Source organism: Haliaeetus leucocephalus, unplaced genomic scaffold, assembly GCF_000737465.1.
Source record: "Haliaeetus leucocephalus isolate CR32 unplaced genomic scaffold, Haliaeetus_leucocephalus-4.0 Scaffold506, whole genome shotgun sequence".
Lineage (NCBI taxonomy): Eukaryota > Metazoa > Chordata > Aves > Accipitriformes > Accipitridae > Haliaeetus > Haliaeetus leucocephalus.
In genome coordinates, this window is record NW_010972942.1 from 8170309 (window position 1) to 8193512 (window position 23204).

At 34.0% G+C, this 23204-nt stretch overlaps 1 protein-coding gene across 1 annotated transcript; it reads left to right on the plus strand.

The window, feature by feature from the left end:
* Nucleotides 1–1027: 1027 nt before the first annotated feature.
* Nucleotides 1028–22794, plus strand: PPP1R42 (protein phosphatase 1, regulatory subunit 42). Its single transcript, XM_010575904.1, has 8 exons — nucleotides 1028–1198; nucleotides 3440–3606; nucleotides 4063–4201; nucleotides 6356–6472; nucleotides 12375–12492; nucleotides 13791–13919; nucleotides 15176–15329; nucleotides 22719–22794. Exons 1-7 carry the CDS (start codon nucleotides 1070–1072, stop codon nucleotides 15310–15312), a joined length of 936 nt encoding a protein of 311 aa, XP_010574206.1. The 5' UTR covers nucleotides 1028–1069; the 3' UTR covers nucleotides 15313–15329; nucleotides 22719–22794.
* Nucleotides 22795–23204: the final 410 nt, after the last annotated feature.

Genomic DNA, 23204 nt, shown 5'->3' on the forward strand with positions numbered 1-23204 from the left:
GAGCCCCACATGGATAAGGGGGAACTACTGAGCTTCAGCCTTGCTTATACATAAGGAAGTTTCTTTTGTCTTCACAGTTTCGGTCTTTGCTTTTCCTCAGTTTCTCATGAATGTGATACTGGCAAGGAGGATTCTCCGTGCCTTGGTTTATGTGTCTGCATGAGTTTTAGGATTGGGATGCTTTTTGCAGTCTCCTCAGTTGTTTTGATACACTGATGTGGGCGTATTATGTGTTGGCTAAAATACATAATGTATTATGTACTGGCTAAAAAAGCAACCTTTTTATTCTGAGTTGTTAAGTTATATTCGTTAGGGTATTTTTATCCCCAGACCATTTACACATCCAGTCTGAAATGTGTCTTGCCTTCTTCCCTTCACCCCATTCCCTGATTCATAACTACACTTGGAACAATGGCTATAGTTTAAAAAAAGGAAGTCAGTATTGTTGTGAGAGACTTTACAGTATGCCTCAGTGCGAAAAACTCAGTTTTTCACTGTGCATAACAAATGCACATGCAGTTGTGTGCATGACAAAAGGGCTGTGCAGATGTATAAAGAGTACTGTAGCTTTATACCACTTCTCACAGCCTGTAAAGCCTGCTATAGAGTGTGATGTATTTTCTATCTAATAATCAGGTTATGAGCTGCCATTAATTAGTTATTTAGGTGTGAGAATTACTTCTGCTGTGGACCATTGTGCTCATATTTCTGTATGAAAAAGATGAAGACTAGGGTACAACCTTCTTAAGCACACTGAAACAACAAATCAAATATAAGTCTATTTTAAATGTTATTTAATACGCTAACAGTTTGAAAAAATGACAGCAAGAAAGGGGTAGTTTTTATAAGCAGCAAAGGCCATACATAAATGTGTCACTGTAAGCAAAAGTGGAACTGGTGGGGAAACATCACATTTGAAGTACACATGTAAGCTTTGTTGAAGACCTGGGGTACAAGTAGTATAACATTTTTCTTTTTGTTTTTAAGGCATTTTATAAAACTACTTACAAGAGCACATGCAATACACTATTAAAAGAAGCAATAGAGCGGTTTGGCCTATGACAGAATTATGGTTCAACTAACAATGGATCTAATTGCTAAAAGTGTCAATCACAAGAATCGCAATGAAGAGGACTTTGGACAGTATCTGCGAAAAATAACTCATCTGAATTTATCAGATAAAAATATAGATGCAATAGTAAGATTTATTTTTCTTTATTTCATTTAACCTGGCTATTCAAATGTTTTGTAGTTACTGTTATGATGAGTTGTTTATAGTTGGGAAGACAAACAAGCAAAGCCAATTTTCTATTTTATAACAGCTATATTATGTTTTAACATTTATATTGACTTGCAGTTAAGCCTTAATAATACATGTTTGAAAACATACTTCAGCATTCACTGCTGTTATTGTGTGGAACACTGCTTGTATGTAGAAGTGTTTAAATGGATTTTAAATGCATGGCATTTGAAATGTGAAAATAATCTTTCAGCTGTAACTTTTCATATAAAACATCAAAGCAGGTGACTGTAACTCCAACAGTCTGCAGGGTTTCTTATTACTGACCTGACACTTTTTTCTTTATGTGGCAAAAATCTTGTTGAAGTATTTTACTTACCTGAAACTGTAAATATATATCATGTGTAGCAGACAAGAAGGGTGTTATCAGTACACTAAATATCTTTGCCATTAATTAATTAAAATAGAAAATCCATGTAAGCAATTACATGAGAGATGAACTGAAGTGTTAAAGTGAAGTACTTTTTGCAGTATTTCACAGAACTATTATAGAAATCTGCAGCTCTAAAAAAAAAAACCAAAACAATTTGCTATTTTTATTATTTCGTACAGTTGCTACATTGTAAAGGAGCTTTCAGGAAGCTACCAGAATGGAAGTGATAACTCCACTTGCTTACCTCTTCAGCCACTTGAGAAAGAGGATATTTCAAATTAATCATTTAGACCTGACACTTTTCCTATAGAATATAGCCAGGCCGTTGCCATTGAATCAGTAAGTGTAGGACTTTTGACAACAGCGCTCTAGCCCTACTGAAATCTAGCTATAGTATTCTTGGAGACTTTAGGTCTGAGGTTAAAAACCAAAGTTCATATTTTCAGCAACAGTTTGGTTTTTTATTTAAGGACTTGTATTTACTGATGGTTACCTTTCTAAAAATGTGAACCGTGGAATAGAAGATGATGTAAGGAACTAGTAATTTTGCAGATCAGATTTTTTTTTTTTAAGGGAAGTAGTAATGATATTGCATACTATTAAGTGTAACACTTATTTTATTCTCGTTAATGCTATATTTTTTCTAGTCTTGGGAATTTTACAAAGAGTTGTTAACTTGCAGCACAATCTTTTCAATCTATCTGTGATTTATTCCTTAGATTTCAGAGGAAGTCTGAGAAAGGAAAGGGGAGTTCAGGAACAGGATATAAGCCAAGTGAGGTTAACAAATTTGGACTGGTGTAGTGGCTTTTTCAAATTAGTCAGGTTAAAATCTATGGGTTTTTTTTAAATTGCTCCCAGGGGCTTGTTCATTTAAAAAATAATCCATGACCTTTTCATTTTCAAAGACTAAACCTGAAAACTTAACCCAGTCCTCCCTTCTTTGAGTTTAATAATAGGAAATTTATACAGGTTTCAGTAGTCCTGAGTTAATTCAAATCCCCTCAACATACTGAGCACATTTTGAAATTGCTGAACCCTGAACAACTGAATTGTTGTGTATGGTGGATTTCTGCTTTAAAAGTGTGATTTCAGACAAGAAGATTAAATAGTTTATGTGAACAGATTCATCCAAGCAAATGGGTTTATTCAGCCCACTCCTAGGAATGTGCACAGTCATAGCAAGGTACTAATTTGATCAGTCCATTTGATTGGGACTGGTTCATCAGACGCCATAGAGAAGTTTTACAAAAACCCTCATAAGAACATGTGACCTTTTAGTTATTTAAGAGGAATACATTCAAAGAAACTTGACATTTGGGTGGAATCTTAGGACTCAAAGTGTATTAAAATACACTGAAGTGCTAGTTTTTATATAAATCAGTATTCCTTTGCCAAGAACTGGTTTCCATTACACCACGGAGGTTTGATGGAGACAACTACACTAACAGTTGTGCTTTTCTGAAATCCACCTGATAAAGGTGGGTAAGGCAATGAAGTCACACAGGATGTGAAGTACCTGCTGATGATGGGCGTAGTCCTCAGCTTCTGTACAGCAGAATATTAATGACAGATTTCAGTCTTAAATCTGATGATTACTGACACTAACTCAGTTTTTCTAAGAAAAATAGTTGTTAAAAGTGTTTATTAAAGGTGAAAATATATAAATCATGCAGCAGAGCTTAAATGTAAAAACAATCAACAGCTTCCAGAAGCAGGCAGTGAGTGAACCCTATGCAGCATTAATTTGTTATTTTTCATTTCAGGGTGACCTCTCTTTGTGTAAAAATCTTCGAGTGCTATATTTATATGATAACCAAATCAGTCAAATCCGGAACTTGGACTTTGCTTCAAATATAACGCATCTTTACCTTCAGAACAATTGTATTTCATGTATAGAAAATCTCTCATCGCTGAAAAACCTTGAAAAACTGTAAGTTGAAAATAATGTATTTATTTTACTAGTGAAAGAATAATTATTACACTAAGAAATTAAAAAATGATGTAGCCCTTAAGGTCCTTTCAGCTCTTAAAATATGCTTTTCAAATAAAAGTAATTGCTTATTATTTTTTTGATTAAGTGTTCTATGATATAAGTAATGACATACCATCTTAACATATTTATTTGTATTTTAATTATTTTTTCAGCCATTTAATAATAATAATTAATAATGATAAGAATAGTAGCAATATATAAAACCGCTAAAAAAACCTTGGATCTGTTAGCTGTATGCTCTACTCACGTGCTAGGTTATTTACTTTTTCTATTATAATTTCCAGGTATTAGTCAACAATGCTTAAAAAAAATATTTTTTTTTAATATATTGAGGCCTAGTGTTTGCTTTTACTTTCAAAGTATATTAAATCTATTCTGTGTTCTATTCTGCAGGTATCTGGGGGGCAACTGCATCACTGTAGTAGAGGGTTTGGATAAAATAGAACAAATAAGGGAGTTACATATTGAAAATCAACATCTCCCTCTTGGTGAAAAGCTTCTCTTTGATCCAAGATCTCTTAGGTCACTGGCAGTAAGTACATTCTGAGAATTTCAATGAGCCATTAATCACTAGATCAGTATTTTTAAAATAAGTGATTAGGACTTGATCACTGTGTTTTCCTTTTCTGCCAATTGGTGGCATTTTTTCAAATTCTACCAAGGGACTCCCATCCCAGTTCTCACATAAGCAAGGAGTGCAGAAGAATGACTTCTTCATTTATTTTTCTATGAAAGATGGAAATGAGAATAAAGAGAGAGAGGAAGTAAGGAAATATGTGGATGCCCTATACCAACAAAATGTGAATAAAGTAAAAAAGGGGTAGGAATTTATCACTGTTAGTTATCTTAGTCTGCTTAGTTTGTAGTGAATTAGTTTGTTGGTATTTCTCTGACTTGATTGTTAAATTAGTTTATTTAATGCCTTTTGTATTTCTCTAGAGAATGCAATGGCCAAAAAAAAGGTACAGCAGCTTTTTTTTTCTGGATATTAAAAGCAACACAATCAAAAGCATTCAGTTTTAGGTCTGCAATTTTTCTATGTTGTGGTCAAGATTTCAGGAAAGTCAGCTTTTGAAGTTTTCTTTCAACATGTTAATTGCTCAGTAAACACCAAATGTATTGTTGAAGTGGTTAAAAAAAAAGACTTTATTTACTAATGGATGTAGTTCTATACAAAAACCTCATCTTGCTCTATCTCCCAAAGTGTAGTCAGGGCTTGACGAGCTTTTTTTGTGAAGATTAAGAACTTGCTGCAAAGTGAGTTCTTTTGTTCACATGTATATCATAAACATTTGACCTAGCTCTAATTCTTTCTGTTTTGAGATTACATAATCTAAGACATGTATGGCCATTTTCCGTTAATAGAAATGAGCCATTCTTGTGAAAGCACTTTTACTTTGTTCCTTCTATATTGGAGAAATGACGAAAGCAGAAGGAGTTTATATAGCTATAATCTTCCCAGGATGATAACTCATATACTTCAGTATTTTTCAGCATCCTGGCCTAGAGTCACTAGCATTTTGTTCTTTGTGGCTTTTATTTAAGGTCTTTTGGTGTGGGTTTGGTTTGGTTTTGTAAGAAACACTTTGCATTCTTGACCATGTAACATCTTTGTGGAAGCTACATGTAAAAACATCCTATTTTTATCCTTCGAGTGCAAAGTGTTTGGTCCCTCTTTAAGACATCACTTCTTACTTAATCTTCTTTTATCTGTTTCTGGCTCTTAATGCCATGAGAGATGAAAGAGCCAAAAACATGCGACCATATAGTTCTCTGTGTACCACAAGCAGATGTTTTGATGATGACAATATCATGAATCTTTTGACTGAGGAGAGTAAGTTTATGCACTGTGTGTATCAGGATGATACTGGTAATTTCTGCCTACAATGTAGATCTTGGTCAGATTTTAGAAGGGGGGTACATTTCCTGTATACACTGCTGAAATACACATTTTCTAACTAATGGAAGTCCCATATCTGGTATAATTCTAAACTCACTGGATTAAGTGTCCTTTTTCATCTTCTAGAGATATAAGCTTCTTGTTCCTTTTATATGAAACTACATTAAGTATTTCCTGAGATAAACACCTGAAAACCATTTACTTTTTATCTAGAATGTAAAGATCTCTCTAACTATTGTCTGTTACAAAAGGCAAAGTGCATTAAGTGACTCACTAGTGTTCCAAAGAAAGGGCAAGGAATAGAGGTATGTATACAGAGAGGTTTGTAGGATCAAGCCTGAAAGAAAAAAAACATAGCCTAGCTGTTAAATGGGACTACGTGTGTATCAGATATGGATTTCAGCTCTGTGCAGTTCAGATGTAACCTTGGAAAAGGCAGTCTGCGTCTGTTTCATACTTCAAATGTAGAGTTAGTAGCATTTGCAGAACTCTGTAAAGCATTTGAACATGCTTAGGGAAAAAACAAAAATTCTGCATTTACTAAGAGTTCCTGAAATAACTGAGAAATAATCTTACTTTGGTTTGACTTCAAAACCAGAATAAGCAGCATTTTAGGACAAGATGGAAAGCCAACATAAAACAACGTGGTATGTGGTAGTTGTATTTGCATGTTTCTGCTTCATATGCTTGTTCTTCCTTAAAGAGAATTTTCTGTAAGAATTTACAACTTGACTCATGGCATGGCATGAAGAAAATAATTTTCTTTTTTTGATTTTCTTCCTCCAGAAATCTTTGTCTGTGTTGAATATCAGCAATAACAACGTTGATGAATTAGAAGAACTGGCAGTTTTGGAAAATCTTTCATATCTTAGAGCAGCTGACAATCAACTTCAACATATGAAGGTATTAAAATAAATATTTGTTCTACTTAGTATGGGTGATAAGAAATTAGTCAAATTCATCTTTATCACTAAATAGATGAGTAAAAATAGAGTTTACTTCTACATTTACTGAACCTCTGACTTTCCAAGCATGCTGTCTTTTCTCATCCAAAAATCTTGTTGAGATTAAAAATGGAGAACTGTTTATCTAGGATGTCCGAATGTCCTTTAATCCTACATGAAGTGGCAATTGTGCATGCATCTATCTATCAACTGAGTAGTAAATGCATGGAAGTTATAACTATAATTATATTATAGCCAAAATGTAGTTAGTGTGTATGTTTTGGTGCCATCTGAATGACTATCAGTGGCTTAATTTGCAAAGATGATGTGGCCATTATTTGTTAACTAACGTGCAATATTTTACCATATTAGTTTTTAATTCTCTATTTTAACATACATAAAAGCCACTTCTTAGATATCAGATCATCTAGCTGATTTTGCAGCCCTTCTAATATCAAAATGACTTTTTGGCTATTGTTTCTGGAGTAGCATAAGAAGTATTTGTCATGAAAGAATACATTTAATTTCTTTCATAAATTTCTGCTAAGGAAAGATATGTCTTCATAAGCAAGAGCTCTAACTTTCACAGTAGCCGCTAAAACACATGAAAGTATTTTTGCTCCTCCATTTGCAGTAGTGAATGTAGTTCAAACAGAATGTTCTAGACTAAAAACTTCCAGCTTATCTTCTCAAAAAGGAACAGGAGTATTGGCCTTAACACTTCTCATTATTTTATAAGTTACGATGTCTTCTACTTCTTGACATAAAGAACAGTTAAAAAAATAATTTTAATGTCATGCTAGTAACTGAGTATCAAATTTATGTTGAACAGTATGCTGACACCATAATTGCATGGTGGAGGCATGGAACAAACTTTATAAATGACTTAATAGACACTGTTTTAATTTAATATAAACCATAGGCATTAGTGTTCTGGGTTTTTTTAAATTTATATTTTTATTAATAAATACTAAAATGAATTGGCTTAAATCATGGCCCAAATCACCAAGACAAAGCCTTGATTAAAAAACTGTTTCATTACTGGTTTTCATATACATTCTATTTCCTTAGAAAAGTTAACTTTCATTTGTTAGTAATTATTAAAATAACTATTCTTATTACTTTTTAGAACACTTAATATCTTTTACATTAAATTAGGCAGTTCTGTTTACTAATGAGGAGATTGCTGTATTTTGTGTGCATAATCTGTCAATTATCTAGGTGGTCAATATACTTTATTTGTATACTTTATTTGAACTCTTAATTTTTTACATTTTAATATTAAAAAATGTTGAATGATGCATTTCTTTTTTACTAGAGGATTATTAATGTATTGTATTTCAAGCTGTGTTTCTGGCCAGCAGTTTTGATTGAATTCATATCAAAATACAACTCATGTAGGCCTTTGCTGGGTAATTAAAACCATATTGAATGTGTTGGCTACATTAAAATAACAGTAAGCTTTTTTAAATAGGTAGTCTCTCCAAAGATTCCCTTTTGAAAAGGATTCATTTTCTAAATAGAACATATTACAGTGATTTTTTTAAATTGTCTTTTTTCTTTCTTGTAAATACAAAAAACTTCAGTTGCGATGATCTTAAAAGAAGATTGTCTTAGCCAAAGAGCCAGTTATTTTTAAGAATGAGGATGCCAGTTCAGAGACATCATTTTTTACTGTCTCAGAGGAAAACATAGTATCTTCTGAAAGAGAATAAGGAGAGGACAAAAAGAGTGCATTATTCAGTAACTGTGTATATATTATTTAATCACTATTAAATTTCATTATTTCATCATCAGGAAGACCAGAGTTAATATTTACCCAAATCAATTAGACATCTAGATTTCCATGTTACATGGTCACAGCTTTTGAAAAATCATGTGGTTAGCATTTGAGTTAGCTGCTGCTGCTGTCAGTTACACTTGGATCAAGCTCTAGTAAGTTTTGAAAGTGACTGTCCTGTGTGTTTTCTAAACAATCTCCAAGTTTTGAAAATATGGAGCAGATAGGGTATTTCTATTCATATCTTTGCAGACCTGTAAAATTAATGACCGTATCGAATGTGTCTAACATATACTGTAATGCAGCTGGATATCCAACTTTCCAGCTACAATTACTGTGTTTTAGAGATTACATTTTAGTAGGCTTTACTTATCACTAATATAAATTCTTATTTAAATAATAAAAAATCCCAAACTGTTGAAAAAGCAGTAGGCCATGCAAAGTATATTAAAAAAAAAGTCAGTTTTAGCTCTATTTAAGAGGGTTTATCTTACAGCTAACATCTAGCAGGAGAACAATCTTACATATCCACTAACTGTAAAAAAAAAAAATAGCTGAGGGAAGTTTTGAGTATGTTTCAATTTTTTTGCAGCCCTGAATTTCATGATTCCATGGCTTACATTATTCTACAACTGTGATAGGTGAAAGGATTTTAGGGGGTATACAATTGTACTACATATACTTAACTGGTTCTGCTGGCTGAACTTGTTACACGCAGCAAAGGCTCTTTCATTCCCACACAAGTTGCCTCCATTCTCCTCCCTCTTGCCTCTCTGTTTTCAAAACTCAGATGCATACCTCTTTTTCATGCCAGAAGGTCTGTCCCCTGTTTTGCCATTCCTGCTTCCCCATCACTGCCATCAAGAACATCCCCAGCAATGTCTGGCATTGATCACAGACCATGGCGGTGACAGAGAAGTGTCAGAGAGCTCTGTACACAGCTCTGCTTCACCCAGTGGGAAGAGAAGCTGTCGAGGAGCCGTCCATGTCTGAGCAGGGCTGGTCAACAGCAGTGATCTATGTAGCAGAGGTAGATGGTCGCAGGAATAATATGGAATTTTGCAAAAGAGGGAAATGTGAAAGGCATAAGAAATGCATGAAATACAATCTTCTCATGTAGACTTTTCTCACTTTTGTATAATTATTTTATATCTAAACATTTATCTCCGTTTTTTCACATTACTATGAAAACCCATACTCCCTTGCTTTTCAACAATGCCACGTTGATTTCAGTGTAATTGAAAATTACAGCTAGTAAATTCAAGCACTGGCTAATTCAGGGCATTGCTAACAATTAACAAACATCAAGGCATATGACCTTGTTTCACATGACTGAAGTTTATATAATGCAGTCTGAACAGTAGACAGAACAAAATTTAAGTCATTTTTCTCAGTTCATGCAAAATAGCTTACCATTACTAGCTACCATATGTAAAAAGCATGTCTTAGGTCAGTTATCAAGAATATAATTGATTTTAATAGAATTGGCTTTTCTTTGGTTTTTTGTTGCTTGCTTCTTCATTTACTTATCCTATCGAGCTTCTGGTTTACTTTAGTCAGGTTCACAGGGACTTCTAGGCTGCAGTGTATTTAGGTTGGAATACTAAGGGAATTTTTTAAAAACACTATTCCTATTTAAAAAAAACCCCACAACTATTCCTGTTTACAAAAAGCCAGAATATTATTTATTAATTAATTACATTAGGTTTGGGAAGATTATGACTTGTGCGAGTATTTGGATAGATAGAGAAAATATAGCTAGAAATACGTATAAAAATCTGTATTTCCTAAGTCTTTAATTTATTCAACCTCTGCCCAGTATTGATTATGACAAGAGGATATCACAAAAGATGAATTCATTCGCTTCAGAATTGAGTCAGAAACAAGAGAAGAATTATAGATTTTCTCAAATAGATTATGACAGGTAATCAAAATGGTGACAAATTGCTGTCTGTATATGTAGTTAGGACAGTTGGACTAGATGTTTCCGATAAAAACTGGAGCATACTGGTCAAATATCAATTCTTAAATGGCCATCGTTAATTGGTAAGAATGTTATTGCCAGGACTACAGCTGCCTACTAAGGCACTTGCCCTTCCCCCTCTCCCCCCACCCTGATGGAATATAATTTGCTCGTCAGTATTTTGTAGCAGACCTCAAAGTGATAGCATGACATGATCATTTATCAAATGGAGACTGCCCAGAAGAGTGTCTGGTCCCTTTAGTACAGCTTATTGAAAGGCTGGGAAGTGAAAGCACTTTATTAGAGACAGGAAGGCAATGAACAACTAGAGCGTATCGAAAGGGTAATCATATTTCAGCACAAGATTAGTGTGCTCTTAGATAAACATACACTGGAGTAAGCATGTTCTGGGTCATTTATCAAGTAAGTAAGAGCTAACAAAAATCCACAGGACTCTTTGTATACATTCATCAAAGTTAAACTGTATACGTTTTATTTCAGTAATAGACAATTTTGTGTTGCAAAACTATTACTTGAAAAAATTCTTTCTAGTGAAATCTAGAAATTACATTACAGATTTCAGTCACAATGCCTGAATGCTCAGGTAAGAATAAATAAATACATACACTTGCTACATGCTATTTCTTTTTTAATAAGCCTAGCCCAAAATATTTTTCCCCTAAATTGTTGTGTTTGTGATTAAGTGTTAGCACCTGAACTGTGGGGGTTATCATATTGCTATTCTGATACATGCTGATAAAGCTTTGCTGTGAAACATTATGAGATTTATCAACATTTCTTCATGTGGACTGGTCCTCAGAGTTTCTTGCATTTTTTTATCAGTCTTGCTCCTCACAGAACCAGGCTTTTGCTCTCTATTTTTCTAAAAAGATGTTATCATCACTGGATAACAATAGAAGATAGATGAAAAATTATATGGTTTGGAGGCGTGAGGCTCTGCTGCCACTTCCTCTTCCATGTGATTTTTCTAAGCTTGTATTATATAACCCATAGAGTATTCCCAGGAGGATTTTCTACCAAGGGAGTAGAGCCTGCAAAACCAGAATTCTCCCTGCTTGTGTTACCCAGGTGATTTTCTAAATTTGAAGGAGCTAAAAGATATCTGCATTGCTAGATACTTCATTATTGGCATCAAGCTACAAAATTCTACAGACTTTGCAGTTTAGAATCTGTCACATCATGATTAGTAGATTTTTTCCAAATTATTACAACTGTAGAGCATAAGTTCTCTCTCCTCTTGTATTCATACAGATTGTTTTTAATCCCTTCTTAAGCTTTTCACACATATAAGGAAACCTATCAAGAATGACAGTTAAGTGAAATTTTGAAAATAAAGTATTTCAGAAAGTAAGGTATCTGAGTAGAAAGGACCAATCTGCTAAGCTTTGCATCCTTTTAACTTGAATTTATTGTATTTAAAAGACAGAAGAAGTTTTATCTAGGTCATACTGCCCTTGGGTAACCAGACAGAAACTCAGATGGAGAAAGGTATATTTCAAAAATTTCACTGTTTGGGCCAATACTATAACTGACCACCCACAGTTATGTAGGGGGTGATTACTGTTTCTCTGGTAAAATACAGTTTTACATATATATAAAGAGAGAGGCAGTCTACTGTGTTTTGCACGAGTTTTAGCTTTTTTTAGTCTGTTCTTTCTGTGTGAAGTATTTATACTTCCACAAATTTTTCAAAATCTAATTGGGCACCAATACTCTAAGGGTTCTGTGAGACCATGGGCATGCATTAACAGTTATTACATATACAATTTTTTTGGCTGGGAACTCCTCAGCTTTAGGTGCTTATAAGTGGGATTGTAGCGGTAATTTTCCATAGCTGGCATTACTGTATCCTTAAAAATGCAGTTTTCCAACTGCATCACCATTTATTCTGTGCAATTATGATATATTCAGGGAATGTGACACACCACTCTATTTGAAAATGCACATTCTTAATGTGCATATTAATACATGAATAGTCTCATTGAAGTTATTTCTGCGTACAGGATTTGGGCCTCACTGAACAAATTGCATTATTATTGAATTTTACTCTGGAGGGGGAAAAATAATCACAATGTTCTGTTCTTGTATCAATTGCAGGATTTGGAAGTTGTATTAAACAAATGGACAAAGCTACGCAGAATGGATCTTACAGGAAACCCCATCTGCCACAAACCAAAGTACAGGGACAGGATTGTAGTACAGACACGAACTTTAGGTAAAAAATAAAACCAATAGCCAGCCCCAAACCCCACCCATAACCCTCACTGTTTTAGAAGATAATCAATACATTAATCATTCTTAAATTGCACTGTGTATGTAAACACAATTACTGCCATAGATATTTATGTCAAATGATGAATTTTTAATTTATGTACAGGTAATGTAGCTAAAACTGCTTATGTAATCAACTGCACAAACTGTGTTGCTTAGCTTTTGCTATTAGTAGTAGCCATCATTCATTTTATAATAGATGATTGGTGAGATTGTTGTAAGACAATAAGACTTTTTTTGTGTTCATATTCCAAATGTTGTAAAACTGATTTTCAAAGATAAGTTTATTCTACTCCCCTATCAGCCAGTAGTAGTTGCTTAGGTGTTTTAGTTGTACAGTTACAGTTGTACAGTTTATACTTTACTGTCTTTGAATTTATTATATAACATTTGTCCTTAAAAGCAGTTTACACTTCTGTTATGAATGTATTTGTTAATGTTAATCTTACTATGATGCAGTTTACATTATTATTTTGAGATAATTTCAGCACAAAAGAAAACAACTTAGTCTTCTATATGTAAGTATCCATACTGTAGAAACAAGTAAAAAATACCTGCTAATTTTTTACTTTTTTGGATGAAGGTGGCAATTATCTTAAAAGTTGTAATTACAGAAATTGTTTTTCTTTTTTCTGAGTGTACAAAATACTGGCCATTAAGAAAAAGCCTATCTGCACAATGAAAATAACAGTGCCTTAGGACAGTTCTAATGCAACCTAAGTTTGTGGCCAAATGAGGTATTTCATTTGGTCTTACTCAAAAATGCAGATGCAACCAAGGAAACATGGAGCATAAGCTTTATGGCACCTAAGTGAGTTAAGTTAACCTTAAAGAGCCAAATCTGTCTGTCTGTCTTCATGATCAGTGGGTTTCCTTGACTGCTAAGACATGCAGTTTCTCTCTCTTAACCTGAATTTCTGCATCTATATATATCTTGTGTGAGATCATAGCTTTTTTTCAGAAATTTCTATAAGGTGTTGCATGTTAACCGAATGTGAAATATATATATTTCCCTTGAAAGTTATAAGAATAATAGATACTTTCTTTTGTAATTAAGATGTGTCAACTCACTCTTGTAGCTTGAATATGAGTATCAAGCTGTTCAGGGTATCTTCTTACCAAAAGACAAAGAAGAGCAAAAAAGGTTGGAAGAGAGCAAATATAGAACACATTACATAAAGCTTTGTACAGCCTTCTAGTTAACTTCAGGTGTTGCAAAAAATGTTCTCTTCTCTTTGACAGAATTCCTTGATGGGAAAGAAATTAAAGACATGGAAAGACAGTTCCTAATGAATTGGAAAGCCTCCAAAGCTGCCAGGAAAAAAACCAAAGAAAGAATGACAAATGAACATGCAGCCTATCTACATTTTTGTAAGCAAACTAATCAATTACTTCATGCTTATTTGCAATGTTATAGAAACAATAAAATAGCAGCTAACAGTAAATATAGTGAGAATGAGACTTGTACTGGTGGTGAGACCAAAACACAGGAGTAGAAATTGAACTTTTCCAATATAAAAGTTAATTTTAGCACTAGTTCACATGGTGTTTTTTATCTCCCATCCCAATCTCCCAGAATTATCAAAAGGAGTAGCTAGTACATTTTGAATGTTTTTAAATACTCATGATTACTTTCTATATTAAAAAAAATAAAAGAAAAAGTGTTGGGCATTCTAGAATAAATATGCATGAAATAAAACAGACTTTTTAAATCTATTTGTTGATACTTATTTGATCTGTGTAAATTGCCAGTCTTTTTAAAGGCCTACACAAGATACATGTCTAGCAGAAGTAAAAGTTTTAAACTTGAAAAGGTAAAAAAAAGTCTTGGAGAAAAGAAAGCATTAAACCTAAAAGAAAAGGCAACATGTTCTTGAAGTAGGAAAACAAATTCGTTTCAAAACTCAAGCAAAACCTGAAATAAACTTTGAGTTTTTTAAAAAATGGTGGGGTGGGGTTGTTGTAAAGTTGTAGAGTTGACTGCAGATTAAAACTTAAATGACTTAACAGCAGGATTTGGAAACAGACATTTGACTTCAAATACTCAAAATGGTTTGAATGACCATATTTATAAAATAAAATAGGTGGCAGTTACACTGTTGCTTTCAGAAGATAAACTGGGGGAGAAAGCGTGTTCTTTATAGCCATACTATCTCAAATTATTAATTCATGAAATCTCATGAAGATCAGTTATTTTTGAAGACATAAAGTGAAAAGCACTCAGCCTGTCAGCCTCAACCCCAGCCCCAAGAAAGTTGCAGTCTGCTCAGTGTTTGGAAGCCATATGTGAATGGCAATGGTTCTGAAAGTAATATTCTGTCTTCTGAATAACTACTGATATAAGGAGGTGCTATGTAATTGAATTTACTCCCTTTCATATAACTCTATCCTAAATGGGAATACCTGCTTTAATATTCACCTTCATCAGTGTTTGCAGCACTTTCCATAATTTCATACAAAGTACTCCATTCTCAATTATCAAATTTGAGGCATTTTACCCTAAGGCTTATTACACTGTTTTCTTTAACAAGTTATATTGGAACCTGTGATCAATCATACTGAATATTAAAATAGATATGGTTTGACTTGGGATATTGAATTAATCCTTTTTTCTTTGTTTTCTGCAGCTGACTTTGAAACACCTTATCCTATTCTTCCCTTTCACTACAGTCACTCTGTGAAAGAAAAAACAAATTTTTTAGTTTTGTCTGAGATGCACACAGTTCAAAGAAAACCTCTGCCAAGAATCCTGGAAAAAAAATAAGTCAGATGAAAACTCGGGTATGTTCCTCAGACATATTCCTCTTAGTTCTGTTGGTTATTGCTTGTACAGCTCTTACTGAATCAGTTAGAAAATGAGTACATGAAGGTAGAATTTAATCTGAAATCAGTTTCAGTTTTTTTTAACCATGTTAGATTTCAGTTTGTTGTTATAAATCAGTAGACTAGCTAATAGTAATAACTTTACTCCAGTGTTACTAGTTTCTGTCATATGCATTTGATTGTAATCTTCCACAAAGGTAAAATAATATCAAAGTTAATTCTTGGAAGTATAGTTACTGTCAACAACGTTGGTGAAGGTTGATCCTGTGCACACAGTAATATGCAGAAGGAGAAACAATTACTTTCCATCATTACAGCTTACTTCTGATAGACATGTTCCAGTGTGTTATATACCTGATTAGCATTTTCCTGTAGCATCAGCTCAAGACCATAAAGATAATCAAGAAGGACAATCTGATGTGTGTGCCTTACAGACATTTAGACATTAGATGAATTTAAACAATTCAGAGTTTAGCATATATATTCCTTACTCGCATAAGCAGCCTTGTGAACTCTAATGCAACTGTTTGTGGAAATAAAATCTGGTCATAGGGATTTGCAGTTTGGGACCTATAGTTTTTCCACTTTCACCTGTAGTAATAATTTAGTTCAGTATTTGGGACCTAATACCACTCCTTCCAGATTTTTAACGCTACTTTTAACCTAACTGTTTTATTATTTATCAGCTGTACTGGCCAACAAAAAAACCCATAATTTATGCAATGCTGTAGATAAAATGAATAAATAAATTCAACTGACATAGGTATTCTTTTGTAACTAAATTACTATATGTAACATTTTATTCTACATTCAAATCAGAGTTTATTAGTGTGTTTCAAAATTTAACAGAGCAACATTTAATACTATTTTATTCTTGACAACTTACCACTTTCCATTCCATTAGTTTTGTCCCTACTGATTATTTGTTCTGATTAAAAATCGCTGCCTTTCCCTTGAGAAGGGAAGAAGAATTACAAATCACAGAGCTGCTCTCTTCCAAAGTTATCATCTTTGTTCTTCATATGACAATGGATATATTCCAGCCTAAAAAGAATCTGAACTTGTCATATATGTGCCCATTCTTGAATTTTTTTCCTGCTGCAGAAGGCACATAGCAGTGGAGAAGTTTAAAAACAAGAACTGCAGGAACAATGCACTAGTTATCACAAAATACTACTACTACATGGTTATCTTCCAGTGCGTAATCCAGGCTTGTGAAATTTAGAGGGGTACAGGCTAATACTTATGCCATACAAACATGCATTTTTTTCTTTTAATTCCATTGTAAAATGAGTTTGTCCACATGCTCAGTGTTCTATCAGCTTGCATTTCATCTTTATTAGCATTCTGTCTTTTGGGCCAGGCTGAATAAAACTACACTCTTCATTTACCATTCTCCTTAGTTCTAATAAATGATGAAACATATGTGTACAGCACCTCCCAGAAATTTATTTTCTTCAGTGTAAGAAATTCCGCTACCACCTTTGAAATAAAGCATTCTGATTCTACTCTACTATGTTAAAAACTGTCGCATTGTTGAGCTTCTTTGCTTGACAAGAATTTTCCCAGTATTAAGAAGCTGGAGTACAATCCTGTCCCTTTTGACCCTAGAAAGGCAAAGATTGCTTCTTTCATACCGGATTTGAATAAAATATCTATATTTGTATTAATTTACATTTGCAAATTAAACAATTTGAGTGATTTTTTTTTTTTTAATTAGTCTAGAAGATTTTACTCTGATTGACATTAAGGTTAGAATCAGATGACATACATTTAATATTTTCAAAAAACTTGTAAGCAGAGCTTTTATCTTAGAACCTGAAGGTTGCTGTACATGACAATTTCATGTGTAACCACTGATCTTGAGACGTATTCTAATCTTGTTACTAGTGGAATTCCATGGAAACCAAAGAGTCTTGGGAATTACTTAAAGGTTTGTGAATTCTTTAAAATGTTTTTTGGGGGAAAAATATATCTCAAAATACAGAAATATTCATTCTCAGAGTATATGCAGATATGAAATAATGACAAATCACAGTATTCCCTTGCCAGATCCAGTAATTAGGGATATGCATAAATGTGCCCACATGTAAAGCAAGGAAATTTTGTCAAACTGAACAAATACCTGTATTGTTTAATTGAAATTCAGTATCAGACCAAAGAAATTAGTGAATTTTAATCCTACTCTCTGTGTTAGTCAAATAAATTATCCCAACAGATGTTTCCTCTTTCTCTGTACATGCTAGGTGATGTTTGACCTTGGCAACTGAAAAACAGGCATTAAATACCTTTTTAAACTACATCTAAGATCCACTGAGGATTACATACAGCTCGAACAATGAAAAAAGCCAGTTATTACTAGATTACTGAAATATGTCATTAATCTTTCTTTGTTAATGGTATAAAAACAATAGCAATTTTATATTGGATTTTAAGTTAGTTTTGAACACTTACAGAGAATTATGGATATTGGCAGGAAGTAATTAAAAGAAAACAAATCACTTAACTATTTTAAAGATACCCAATACCTTCCAATGGGATACACTATTATTAATTTTCCCTGAGCAGAGAAGTTGTTGAAATTTTGATGTTGTGAACTTAACCTGTAACCAGCAGTTTCTGCCCACATTTCCTTACTTGTGGAATTAAATATTGTAGTAGGTATTTGTAGCACAGAATTTGGTGGGAAAGTCACCTTTTGTCTCTCCAGTGTATGTTATGTGATTAGCAATATGGTAATATTTTTAAATTATATAGTCAGCATATAATTAAGTACACTGGATTGTGCCAACTAATTATAAGCCACTCTCCTAGCCACCATGCATATTCTGCATAGTTCAAGTTCTAGTTCAAGTGGAAGGAAGTTGCAGTGAGGAATGTTAGTTCTTCCTCCTCTTAGCTCTTCCGTAGGTGCTCTTATCAACATTGTATTTATTTATTTTATTAAATATTTATAAATGCCTTGAGTTGAGGTGATTTCTGTGGTCTGGAATCTATAGAGTAATTTATATTTGATAACAGGTAAGAATGTACATGTTCTGCATTTATACTGGGCTTTTCTTTATATGACTCTAACTGGCATCATAATAAATAGAATTATTAAGGCCTATTATATGACAGTTTTTTGGGCAGTGCTGATACTGAGATTATACTGATTATTTACCCAAAGCATAACTTTTACAATCATATGTTTGTTTCATATTACAGAATATAGTTCTCGTATTTGAGAGGGTGGGTGGGGGAATATGTTACCTCCAGGTAACATAAATCTTGTTCTCTTACCGAATATAAATTTCGGCAAACTTCTGAAAATTCAAAAATAAAATATATTTTCAGCCTTGGCTTCAGGAAAAGGAGAAATACAGAGTTAAAAGACAAACCAGTGCAGTTTTAGCTGTGCACCCTAGAGCTGGTTTTAGCCACTGAATAGCCTACAAGCACTCCAACTATATTCAGAATTAGGTGCATTAACTATTTGGAGATACCAGCTGGAGCACTTTGGCAGACCTGAGAGCATGTTTTGAACAGACCTGGAGTGCCTTTTCCAGCAGCTATAGCCCATCTCACTGCCTTTCCTTGGTGATGGTGTTGAAGGAAAAATGTAAACATCTCCTCAGTGAGGTCTAGAAAGTATCAGTCAGCAATTAGTGATGAAGGCTGTGGAAGAGAAATGTAAGGAATTTACTTGCCATTAAATTACTCAGCCATGATATAGGATATGAAGAGTCACTGTAATGCTAGATAAAGCATAGGGATAAAGAGATGAAGTGAAGTTCTGAAATTAAATAGTGTTGCTGAAGCAAAGCCATTTGAATGGAGGTCAGGTATTAGCAGTTTCTGGTTACTGTGGCCCATGTGAGGTTTCAGCTGGGAATTCAGCCCATTTAGTGGTTGGCTCCCTTTTTTTCTGGAGGATATGCACTACCTGCAAAGGTGAGTGTTCAATGCTTTTGTAGGATCATAATTAACATTACAGTAACGTGTACCTTCATGGTATTTTCTGTATCCATGATTATAGCCTTGATGAATGTGGAGCTGAATGATTTGCCCATGATAATTCATGATTTGTTTAGAAGGAAAAATATAACTTTGTCATTACAAACATGCAAGATGATATACAAATGGCATTATCTTCTGTCTAAACTTAAATTTCAGTAGTGGTAGTTAAAAAAAAAAAAAGTAATTTTAATATATGCCAAATCTGTAGTACTTAACACTGCCGCATCATTCAGCGTCCTAAAGACGTGATAAAAGGCATCCCTTTTTAGCCATGCCCCTGCCTCCCCACTCCAGTTCTCTGTACTGCTGGCTGTGCCTAAAACTGGGAAAGAGAAAAGATCTAAAATACAGTAACAGAACATGTGCACTGATAGACCCACTGTGCCCTTGAAAAGAATAAAATGCTTTTTCAAATCACCGAGAGAGAGTGAGCATCTCCTGATGAGCAGATTGCCTGCTAGACCACACATACTCCTACATGTCTGGATGACCAGATATCATATAGATACATTCTTGTTGGGAGGTAAGCTGTCAGGAGCACATTTCCTTGCACTGGTCTGCTACCTCTTCCAGGAGGTGCGTGCTATTTCCTAGACCTTTAGAAGACCAAACGGCACGTGCAACTTGTCAGCCAGTAGTAGGTCAAAAAATTACCGCGACACATCTGGGTCTGCAGGCTGTAACACACTTTCAAGAATGTTGAAACCCAGACTGTTTGAAACTTTCTACATAAAATACATGAATACTTACTTAGAATAAAAATTTAGGTTGGAAAAGACACTTAAGATCATCAAGTCCAACCATAGGTCAATAACATTTTAAACAGAATGCACAGAGAGCGAGCTATTCAGTGACTTCAGAGTGAGTTGCATCTTGTAAACGGCTCCATCAAAATTGTATCAGGAATGAAGTACTACTTTAGGATGGTAAAATGGAAAAAGCAATCTCAAAACTTTGCATATCTATTTTTCAGGTATTACATGTTCACTATAACAGTTATTAGATAAATGAAACAGACATCCAGTATGCAGTGTTTGCTTTTCTCCTATCATTAGATCTTTGTTGTCAATACCTTTCCAGACTACTGTTGAGATAAAAACTCAAAATTTCATAGCATATTTAGCCTGCTGTGTTAGCATTGCACATTTTTATTGCGTAACTGATTTACAAAATTATAAAAATCACTTTTATGGACACAAAGTATGAATCAAATTAACAAAGTGAAGAAATAGTGCTGTGTTTTCAGGTTTTTAAAACAGATACCTGCATGGGAGATTTAAAAAGTAATTTGAGGTTTAAAATAAAGACTGCTACTTGAATAGGATTATATACATCAATTCTGTAATAACTTCAGTATAACCCTGGAAGATAGTCAGTTGAAGTCAGTTCCAATAAACTAATTTACTGCAATGATATAAACACTGTTTCAATATTTGCCTTCCTGTATTGTATCGCACATTGTGTAGGCTTACTCCCATATCTGAAAAGTTAAAAGCAGCTGCTTTAACAAACTTGAGGTGAAAATGCAATCATTGTGCTCTCATCTAGCAATATGAGATGCTACCTTTTGGAGGACAGCATTACAACCACTAGTTTACTTAATAACAGCTATACCTCCTCAAATTCACTTCCAGCACCCTGGGATGCATCCCATCCAGTTGCAAAGACATGGGCATGTCAGATTTGCTTTAGTGGTTCCTAAATTGATTATCATCTACTGTTGGTAGTATTTCTCCCCAACAAAAACTGTTCCTAGGACCTAGGAGGTGTGAGACCAGGTGTGAGTAAAGATTCTGATGCTTTCAGAGGAATCTGCAGTACTGTTGTAGCTTTTTGGTGTGTTAGAAGCACCAAAAGGGAAAAAAATTAAGGCATCAGTGCTTGAACACCTCCCCTTGGTACTGCTCTGACCATAATCAGAATATATGTATAGATACATAAGCTTTTTAATAACTGTGTACACACACAGTATTTGAGTTACTGCTCTAAAGTTCAAATGTGAAATCAGTAACGAATGAAAAATTCCTATTTTTCTTAAATGTCACATTAAAAACAGTGCAAGGTGTAAGTTAATTTAATGCCACATTATTTCTTTATATATGCAGGTATAAAGCAGGGCATAGAACTGCCTGTGATACAGCTATAAAAGCCACACAATCCAAAAGTTCTGAGATTGGGGCAGAAAGGGAAAAACATAACCAAAAAGTTGAGTCAGTGTTCAAGATGTGCCCATTGATTTTTGAGGATAAGGATTCAGATACGTGATCTGTTAATATGGGAAAGTATGTTATTGTAATTCCAAGTGTAACTGATAAAAATAAGGGGATCTGAAATGCTCTTCCTTGTTTTTCTTATGATTTTTTATCTCGGTGTGCTGTGCAAAGTAGCTATCCTGACTAACAGAGCTCTGAGAGGAATCAATTACTATGTGAACCTGCTTATTTGCAGTCACTAAATCATAAATGTATATTGTGACTGTAAACAATACATTTTACTTTGCTAGGAAAAAAAACCAGTGAGGTTTTGTTTTAAGTCACATGGCCTTGAAGGATTCTAGGAGTTCACTGCTAAAAAAAGATGTATTTAAACCTTACTGCTTCAATCAAGTAACACTGTAACCAGAGACTACAGAAAAGACTGACTACATCTTTCTGTTCTCTTAATTCTGAGCAGAATTAATTGCTGCATCAAAACCAACATAAATCAGAGCCAGCTATGAAATGATCCATGTAATAGACTAATACTTTTAATTCAAAATGAGATTTGGAGCAGTAAAATCTTCCTCTCTTGGAGAGTTAATATATTAGACTGTCATAGTAATCACTAATTGCATGTCCAGTAAAGTTGGCTATAATCAGTTACACATAGTTTGTAGAAAAATGTTTTGGAATAAAAGACTGAGTCTTATCTGATTTCATTTGTATGAGATATTGCTTTGATTATTACTAAGATTTTGTTTCTTATGGAACTTGAAAATTATCGGTATTTGATACAAATTTATGTGGAAAAAATTGTTAACTGTCACCATTTTTGTGTGTGGAAAAAGTTGGTCAATTTTGTAATAAAGGAATGTGTAATACCCCAAATGGTCAGATTATGTCTATTCAGATTAGTCTGGCCCCAGGTTTGGCACTGGGGAAAAAAAAGGGCTTTCACTGCGTCAGTCGAGATCCTCACAATAGGTGAAGACCTTTTTTTTTCATCTGCAGCTTTTGATAACACTGCTTATAAATTTTGTAAAAATGTTGTATGGTCCTGGGAAGCATTAATGAAGACAGAAGCAACAGGAGCTTTGGTCTGGTTCTGACATGAAGATCTCATCTGTCCTCTCTGATCTCTCTGATGTAGGTTGAAGAGGAATCTGAAGTAACAGCAGAAGTAAGTTGAATTCTAAAAGCCAGAGATTACAGGATATGAAGATTTGGCCATTATTGGATTTTTTTTTTTCCTCAAAGCTTACAAAGAAAGGTACTGGTGTCTCTTTAGATATGTTATCTGTGGTTTTGTAATCTCCAAACAAGACAAAATTAAGTATGTTGAATTTAACACTGCCTTTAAAGAGCATTCAGAAAAATAAGGGGGACTGCCTATTTATTTAGAAGCAACGCTCTGTATTAAAGGCATGTAAAAACATCAGCACATGGTAGGCTAAATTGGTTACCTAGTTCTTAAACTTCCTCAAGAAAGGAGTTGTTTTGAACCAGTGTCTTAACCTAGTTTGTGACCTGAATACCCAAGTACCTGCTTCTTTCCATATAAGATACTCTTAGCAATTATGCAGAGACATGCTTATAGTCTCTTACTTCAAGGAGAAAGGAGCTATTAGCACACGAT

What these genes read in the sequence shown, in the direction of transcription:
- PPP1R42 (XM_010575904.1), top strand. Translation starts at nt 1,070, where the DNA reads ATGGTTCAACTAACAATGGATCTAATTGCTAAAAGTGTCAATCACAAG. An exon ending in CTGAAAAACCTTGAAAAACT is followed by an intron (nt 3,607 to 4,062) that starts GTAAGTTGAAAA and finishes TCTATTCTGCAG; the next exon opens with GTATCTGGGGGGCAACTGCA. An exon ending in GATCTCTTAGGTCACTGGCA is followed by an intron (nt 4,202 to 6,355) that starts GTAAGTACATTC and finishes TTCTTCCTCCAG; the next exon opens with AAATCTTTGTCTGTGTTGAA.